The sequence below is a fragment of the Triticum aestivum genome, chromosome 2B (genome assembly GCF_018294505.1).
Source record: "Triticum aestivum cultivar Chinese Spring chromosome 2B, IWGSC CS RefSeq v2.1, whole genome shotgun sequence".
NCBI classification, from domain to species: Eukaryota; Viridiplantae; Streptophyta; class Magnoliopsida; order Poales; family Poaceae; genus Triticum; species Triticum aestivum.
This window is the reverse complement of record NC_057798.1, coordinates 767,297,202-767,305,928: the sequence shown is the minus strand read 5'-3', so window position 1 is coordinate 767,305,928 and position 8,727 is coordinate 767,297,202. Positions and strand designations below refer to the sequence as shown.

At 42.7% G+C, this 8,727-nt stretch overlaps 1 protein-coding gene across 1 annotated transcript; it reads left to right on the top strand.

Annotated features, from left to right (window-relative positions):
* Nucleotides 1–2,945: 2,945 nt before the first annotated feature.
* On the top strand, nucleotides 2,946–7,717 carry LOC123047259 (superoxide dismutase [Mn] 3.1, mitochondrial). Its single transcript, XM_044470755.1, has 6 exons — nucleotides 2,946–3,307; nucleotides 5,348–5,394; nucleotides 5,521–5,646; nucleotides 5,736–5,792; nucleotides 6,634–6,711; nucleotides 7,390–7,717. Exons 1-6 carry the CDS (start codon nucleotides 3,031–3,033, stop codon nucleotides 7,480–7,482), a joined length of 678 nt encoding a protein of 225 aa, XP_044326690.1. The 5' UTR covers nucleotides 2,946–3,030; the 3' UTR covers nucleotides 7,483–7,717.
* Nucleotides 7,718–8,727: the final 1,010 nt, after the last annotated feature.

The window sequence follows — 8,727 nt, the reverse complement described above, 5'->3', positions numbered from 1 at the left end:
CAAAGTTCCTGCAAAAATTAAAGTCTTCTTGTGGTTAGTAAATAAGAAGAGTATTTTGACTAGGGATGTCTTACTCAAAAAAGGGTGGAAAAGGGGGGAAAGAATGTGTGTTCTGTGGACAAGATGAATCTATTGATCATCTACTGTTCACATGCTCTGCGGCTTCTTTGTTTTGGAGCTTGGTCAGATGTGTTTGTGGTCTGAAGACCATTCCTTTAAATGTTAAAGAGTGTTTGGGGGGATGGATTAGCAATTTTTACAAAGAAGACAAGAAAATGGTGATGATTGGGGTTTCTGCTTTATTCTGGGCAATTTGGAAAAGTATAAATGCAATTATTTTTGACAGAAAAAGGATTAATGATCCTTTTCAGATAATCAAACTAATGGTTCGATGGTTGGTTGATTGGTCCATTTTGCAGACAAAGGAGCCACCAAGAAAAATGCTGGAACTGGGGGCAAGAGTACTAGAACGGGCAGCAAATGAGGTGTACACAGCTGGGCAGGGGTGGCGGATCAATGTGGCAAGACTCCCTGGATGAACGGCTACGACATCTTCATCTTCTGCTGCTGTTCTTAGTCTTTTGGTGCCTGTTAGTTACTAGTTATTATGTCGACGACTCTGTTAGGTGTTTGGTGGACTTTGTTCGTGCTGGGCCTAGATGATGCTCCGGTTGTTGGTTGGCTGCGGCATGTGTTGGCCCTTTTGGTCGCTTTAATTGTCATGCTATTAGTTCGAACCTGTTTTGTGCTGTCTGTCCTATAAATTCTGTAAGGTTGGTTTTCAGTAATGAAAATCGGAAGGGGCGAGCCCTTCTTTGATAAAAAAAAGTTACCATCAGGTGGAGCTCCGTCTCCGTCGGGGTAGCCCGCGGCGACGCGCCGGGTTGGGGTTGGGGGTTGGCTTTGCTTCGACCTCAGATCTCTGGTGGGAATGAACGACGACACATCTGGTGGTGGTAGGGGGAGTGGGAATTTGGGGAGGGTGGCCGCAGTGGCGAGATGAGGTGCCGGTCGCATGCTAGGGCCGGCCTGCTGTCAGGGGAGGGGAGGTCGAGGTAAGATGAGGCGGAGGAGGAGACACACGCTGGTGCCGGTGGCATGACGGGCGGGACAACGCCGGCGGCGCCGATAGCAGTGAGGAGAGCGGCGGCGAGCTGGACAAGGTCCAGGTGTGTGTGGTTGCCGCATTTTTGGACCGGCCCAAGTGCGGGCCGGGCGCCCATCTTTTCTTTTCTTTTTTGCTTTTTTGCCTTTTGTTTTTTCTTCTTTAAAATAATTTGGGATTTCAACAAAGCTCCAAATTTCAAAAGAAAATGTGAATTTTGTAAAAATATGTTTGATAATCATAAAATGTTCATGATTTTGGAACATGTTTAGCAAATCCTAAAATGTTCACGGATTCAAAAAACAATCGTGATTTTGAAAAAATCTTGGCATACTCAAAAAATGTCCACGATTTTGAAAAAACTATTCATAAGTTTGAAAAAATGTAAGTGAATTTGAAAAAAAAGTGAAGTTAAAAAATGTTCACAAAAAATATTGAATTTACTAAACAAACATTATATTTGCATGAGCGGCCCCCTAGGTGCTTTATACTCGCCCATATCTCAACTTTGACAGGTAATGCAAGAAAATCTACACTCAATTGGCCAAGAAGGCTCAGCATAATCAAATGGGTAGCTAGAGGATTACTATATCTACACCAAGATTCGAGAATCACAATAATTCACAGAGCCCACAAAACAAGCAACATCCTGCTAGACTCGGAGATGAGCCCAAAGATGTTGGATTTTGGAATGGTGATGATCTTTGGAGGCAACAAGGAACACGAGAGTACCAAAAATGTTGTTGGGATGTAGTAAATAACTCCGTCAGTGGCCCTTGTTTTTTTTCGGCTTTTGCTTGGTTTTCCCTAGATTTTGGTTGTTTTTATTTCTTTCTTTGAGAAGCAGTGTTTTTCACGAGAAACAACAACAGGTGCTTATGCGAGAAACACAACAGTGCTTCCATAAAGAGCAAAAGTATAGTTATGCTACTGCGAAAAGAGAAGGAACACATTGATGTTCTTCCCAAAAAAGGAAAAAAACACAATTGTGCTTTCTGAAAATGGAACAACACAGCCTATGCTTCTGCGAGAAGCACCCCCCCCCCCCTAAAAAGTGAAAAGCACAATCGTGCTTCCACGTTTCATTTTTCCTTTTGGTTTTCATCTTTTTTTTCAGTTTTTACATTTTTTCTTTTTTGTGATTTTCTTTTTCTCTTTCTTTCTTTGTTTTGACAAAAAAATGCTTTTCGAAACCTGTTAGCATGGGTCATGCTGTCACAGATCTCAACGCGATAAGTTTAATGATGAGAATAGTTCATGATTTAGACGCACGGTTCAAGAGAGGCGATGTTTTGAAAAAACGAATCTGCGATAAAAGAGGAAAACTCTCAGATAGCGACAAGTAAGGCACACGCAGTACATAACTTGTCAGAAAGATGAGAGTGACCTTTCCAAGAGATGCATTTTAATGGCCTCTTTGATTCGCGGGATTCTGAAAATGCAGCAATAAGAAAAATATAAGATTGAAGTGGCAGGCCCACTTGAATCATGTATGATTAGTAAGGAGCGTCTGATGCCACGGGAAAAACAAAATGAATTGTGGTTGGAGTGGATGTTAGATTCCATATGAAATGCAGTACAAAAGTTTCAGTAGGAAAAAACTGATCCAATCTTACGAATATAAAAGGACCAATATAAGTAAACTCCCTAAGAATTTCAATCCTTGTAGAATCCTTTTGAATCAGAGGAGCCTAATTGGATTTTCACAGCTGTGCCAGGCCGTGTTTGATCTTAAAAGCCATGTCGTGCCGGACCCTTTTTTATAGCTGGGCCGTGCCATGCCGGGCCGGGCCGGCCCATATGGCCAGGTCTAGCAGCCTCATCCACCTACCGCACCGCACATCGCCGCGGCATCTAGATCCGTCCTTCCCATTCCTCAACCAAACCCTCCCCACACACACCAGAGACCAACACACACCTAAGCCATGGCGCTCCGCACGCTGGCCGCGAAGAAAACCCTAGGCCTGGCGCTCGGCGGCGCCAGGGGCGTGGCGACGTTCACGCTCCCCGACCTCCCCTACGACTACGGCGCGCTGGAGCCGGCCGTCTCCGGCGAGATCATGCGCCTGCACCACCAGAAGCACCACGCCACCTACGTCGCCAACTACAACAAGGCGCTCGAGCAGCTCGACGCCGCCGCCAGCAAGGGGGACGCGTCCGCTGTCGTCGGCCTCCAGAGCGCCATCAAGTTCAACGGCGGCGGTAAAGCACCCCTCTCTCCTCTGGATATGCCTCCTTAGATTCGTTCGTTCTGATGATTCTTTGATTCGATTGCTGGTGCGGGGCTAGAGGAATTGATGCGGGGATTAGTGCGTTATCGAGTACCAGACGAGCATCTACAGAGTGAATAACAAACAAAACATAATAATCGAAGAGATAAGGCAGCATCGTGGCGCAACCGTGAGACCCGTGACCGACCGTCATTTGTTGTCGATTAGTTTCTGTCTTTATGAAACCTCGCTCAACTCATCCTATTTAGGCGATTCAGCTGCGCCCAGCAGCATCTCTGAACCTTGTGGTGGTCTAGTGATTAAAGATAACCAAGCAGAATACTACAATTCATTAGTAGCATTATCCTTGGCACATGGTTTCATGGGCCTTTTTGGGCTGTTAACCAAGAATGGAATCTACTCCTTCCGTCCCATATTAATTGTCGCTTGCTAGATGCATCCGTTTGAGCAACAATTAATATGGGACAGATGGCAAATTTGGACAGAAAATGGGGCCCGGAATTCGTTGACTCTCAAATGGATGTATCTAGCACTAAAATACGTCTAGATACATCTGTTTGAGCGTCAACTAATTCCGGACAGAGGAAGTATTTTGAAACCGTGACTAGGTAGGGCATTCCGTGAACTTGAAAGACACTTTCCTTTGAGGTCATCCTGTAATCAGCTTCTCTAGTGCCTCTAATAATCCGGATGTAAACATCACAAACACGTCACAAGAGATGTTTCTGCATTGTTATTTGGTTTATTGGTGTTAACCTGATTGTGTTTTTATGGTTTTTTCTTTGATACAACTGCTTTTATGGATTCATTCCCATATGGATGCTTAACTGCAAGTTCTTTATTAATCATGATGCTATGTTACTATGTTAGTATCATTAGCTATATGCATAATTTAGTTAGGGATGTCTGGGAATACATTTTTTTGTGTTTCATCCATAATCATAATTGTGACTTGGTTGCAAGTTGTAGCTGTTGAAGGGGTCATCGTAGTGGATGTTCATGTGTATATTGGTTGGTTAATTGAGATATTCCTAGCACTGATGTTGTCAACTGCGCTGAATTTTAGGACATGCTGGGCTTCATATTTTTTTGAATTACTGATACTGGTGCTTGATGCCGAGAAACAGTATAAGTGGCAATGTTATAGAAGTATGAATCCATGAGCTGCTAAGATTTTTTGTGTTTTGCTCCACTTGGTTTTTTAGTTTGAAAGAATTGCTTGACATGCCCATTGCTTAATTACTTTTTTCGCAAAATCGACCATGTCTCAACCTATTCAACCATGAGTATTTCCCTGTAGGTTCCCTTTTAATTTTGTTAAAAAATCTAGGGATTTGAAACTGGTCGAACTTCTACATTTGGGGATTAGGTGCTTGTGACGCTTCATGGCTCGATTAATACCTTTGACTACACCTTTTTTACTTCTGATGGAGCCATGCCAAACTATAGTTTTTATGCGTGCATCCTTAGCATGGTTTTTGAGTCGCTGATTAGTACTAATTGCCAAGTCGTTTTCCAAAAATCAGGGCGACTCGCGACTATACAGCGACTTATGGCGACTATACAGCGACTTTCGTCGACTATACGCTGAGCCGCAGGGCTCGCGGCGACTCGCCAAGTCGCGACTCAAAAACCTTGATCCTTAGCTACTGAGACACACAGTTTGAGTGTTATTGGATTCTATTCTCTGCTCATATCTGCACATTAAGTAGGAATTTAGGATACTACCATGTGACAAATCTGAGGTATAATTTTATTCTTATGCTAATAATTCCGTCAATACTCGTACGCATTCATCATGGCTTCTCACTTCGTTTTATGATGTCCTAACTATTAAATTTGTTAACAATACCAAGAAATGCTGTGCAACTAGATAATTCGTAAGGACTTGATGCTGAACTTCTTGATTACAAAAATGGCGACGTGGAATAAATTTATTGGCTTGATATTGTTAATATAATATTCGTCTAAGCATATCATTTATTAATGTAGGCGCTTTACCATGTTGCAGGTCATGTTAACCATTCAATCTTCTGGAAGAACCTCAAGCCCATTAGCGTAACTATCTAACCGATACCCTTTTGCTCAACCACAGCCCCGCCCTCTTTCTCTCTTTCTCTCTCTTTTTGTTTTCTGTTAAGACTTCCACCATTTCAAACAGTTAAAATGTTTGGTGCTTTACAGGAGGGTGGTGGTGAGGCACCTCATGGCAAACTTGGCTGGGCCATTGATGAGGATTTTGGTTCTATTGAGAAACTTATAAAGAAGATGAATGCAGAGGGTGCTGCTTTACAAGGATCTGGATGGGTGGTATGTACATTATGCCCTGTCTTGTCCACATTACACATTATTTTATCTGGTGAAAGTGCTTTGTTAATATTCACATGTTTGTTATGCAGTGGCTAGCTTTGGATAAAGAGGCCAAAAGGCTTTCAGTTGAAACTACTCCTAATCAGGTGAAAGTTCTCATCCTTACTTGAATCATAGTGTTCCTAAAGGACAGTTTATACAGTCTTTGCACTAATTTATAGTTCAATTCATTTCTAACATTTCCCTGTTATCATGCCAATGCTTGTTGGAAGAATCAGTAATTAATCCATTCATAAGCAGCTAAGCATGCAGTTAAAGATAACCATATTTCTGAAAGGGCGATATTTCTCAGTGCTCTGTACCGTTGAAAAGATCACTGAGTTGTCACTGCGATGTAACCCCAGGCCTCATATGTCATCCTCACTTTTGTTGGTTTTTAATTGATGGAGAAATGGTCACAGTGAAATCTCATTAGTAGTAGGATATTCAGTAAAAGCAGTACACATGCCATGGGAACTAATTTCTGCGGCTGTTGATGTGGCAAACAGGGTAGAAAAAAAACGATATGACAAACAGGGGTTGTGTTCTGGAATTCAGTAGTCACCTGCTGCAAGGCTTTAGAGTTCTTTATGAGATAAAAAGGATATCAAGCTTCAGTTTGATTAATAGTTGACATTAAAGCAAATCTTATATATTGACTTGCATTCTGCACCTAGCGTCTTGAAGAGACCAATATATTTTTAGCTGAGCTATGTGAAATTGCAACCCTCACAATCTCCACGAAGGCATTTATAGTTTGTTTTGCATCCTAGTTTGATCAACTTAAGAAGTTTTTATTGCCATGTGGAAACTTTGTGTATGAAGTTATGGCACTGCAAATAATCCCCCTGTGTGGTGCCTGGGGTTGGCAGGAGTTTTTTTTCCTTTTCATGCTTCAACTTTGAGCTAGTTTTCATGTGCATACAACTTACTTATTGGACCTTGCAGGACCCTCTTGTGACCAAAGGGTCAAACCTGCATCCTTTGTTGGGAATTGATGTCTGGGAGCATGCGTACTACCTGCAGGTAATCTCATGTTGGCACTGAAGGCTATTCTATTTGCTTTAATGAGCTGTTATTTTGCTGATGTTGCCATCCTTCTTTTTTTAGAATATGCGTCATACGTACAATCACATTCGATAAGATTTCACTTGGCCCACTTGGTCTTTTTTCTTATTCTTTTCCATTTTTCTGTGTTGGTAGTGTTTTTGTGACGAAGCTAATGCCTGAAAACTATCCAACCATTTTGGACGTGCTAATTCCCAGTACTGTAGGAATCGCAGTAGTCCCTTGCTGAAAGCAAGACTAGTAGAGCCCGCATCTCCCTTTAAAAGAAAACACGAGTAGAATAGGAGTGATATCATTGTGCTCCATGATTATATGTTGGCAGGGAAAAACATGGTTGTATATGAAGGTTAATTTTGCAATGGTATAATGCAAGATCACGGCCCCTGTTTTGGTAGATTTAAATGTATGTAGCCCGAAACGGGAAAGAATCATAGCATAATTATCAACTTAGCATATCAACCATTTGTGTTGAACATATGTGCCAAAAATGTTTAATGCATGGCGGAGCAGCCCCTAAAGTGTTATTCTGCTGGTCTTCTAAATCAAACTAGTATTTTATTTTTATTTTCGTTTTTGTCAAGGTGAATTATTTGTCCTTCTCAGTGCTAAGCTAGGGTGTATTATTTGTGATTGCAGTACAAGAACGTGAGGCCGGACTACCTGACCAACATCTGGAAGGTGGTGAACTGGAAATACGCTGGAGAAGAGTATGAAAAAGTGCTTGCGTGATTTGTCTGATGAGTAGACAGACAGTACTTCGCTCGCTCGCTCTTGAGTTCCCCGCTGTTGGATCTTTGTACATGCAGTAATAAAAGTGGGCACTATTCCACTGTCGGGATTCGTCTGTACATTGCATAGAGGTGGACTACTGTCTAATGCGAACAACAGTGCCCGTCCGTTTTGGTACTTGTTACTGTGCCTGCGTGGCCAATAAACTCATTCGCTAGTGCTGTTGCTGTTCTTCTGTGCACGTATTAGTACGGATGGGTGATAGTAATCTGCCGGGCTTTCGATGTTGTGCTAAAGTTAGAGCAAGTCTAGCAGACCCCGCAAAAATTTGACCGGCAAAACGCGTTTGCGGTTTCACAAAGATCGCGTTTGCGGGTCAAAAACTAGCGTGGCCGAACAAAACCCGTATCTAAACCTGCATAATTTGAAAAAACACTTTCGCGGGAGAAATTGCACAAACATAATTCACCACATACTACAATGTTCATCACATATCAAATATAAGATGCCTTTAGATGTCCCTTCAAAAGAAAAAAGGTCCCAATAACTGACACACGTATGGGCGTTAAGGGATCTGTCCACACGTTTTGTGTGGGGCCTAAGAGGACCAGCCCACATGTTTGTGTGTGGGCAAAACAACTAGCGCCCACACGTCTTTTTTTTCCCTTCCGGTCTCTCTTATACGCGTGCTTGTGGGCGAAATAGATAACGCTCACACGCCCGGTACGTCAGGCCTTGTATCTCGTGGTCCCGCACGCCCCACGTGACACTTTACCGCGCGCACGTAGTTGCCATCGGTCGGACCCTCGTCTATGTTCGTTTAAGTGCAGTTGCCATGTCGCTGAACTACAGTTGTCATGTCGGACAACTACAGTTGCCATGTCTGCTCAACTGCAGTTGCCATCTCAGGTCAAAGTATCAGATTGCCATTTTTTGGACAACTACAGTTGTTGCCATGTGTGGTCTGGTCTACTGCAGTTGCCATGATTTCAAAACTTTAGAAGTTGCCACCTACTAACACTAGACAGTTGCCATCTCAGGTCAAAGTTCCAGATTGCCATTTTTTGAATAACTACAGTTGTTGCCATGTGTGGTCTGGTCTACTGCAGTTGCCATGATTTCAAAACTTTAGGAGTTGCCACCTACTAACACTAGGCTGTTGCCATCTCAGGTCAAAGTTCCAGATTACCATTTTTTGGACAACTACAGCTGTTGCCATGTGTGGTCTGGTCTACTGCAGTTGCC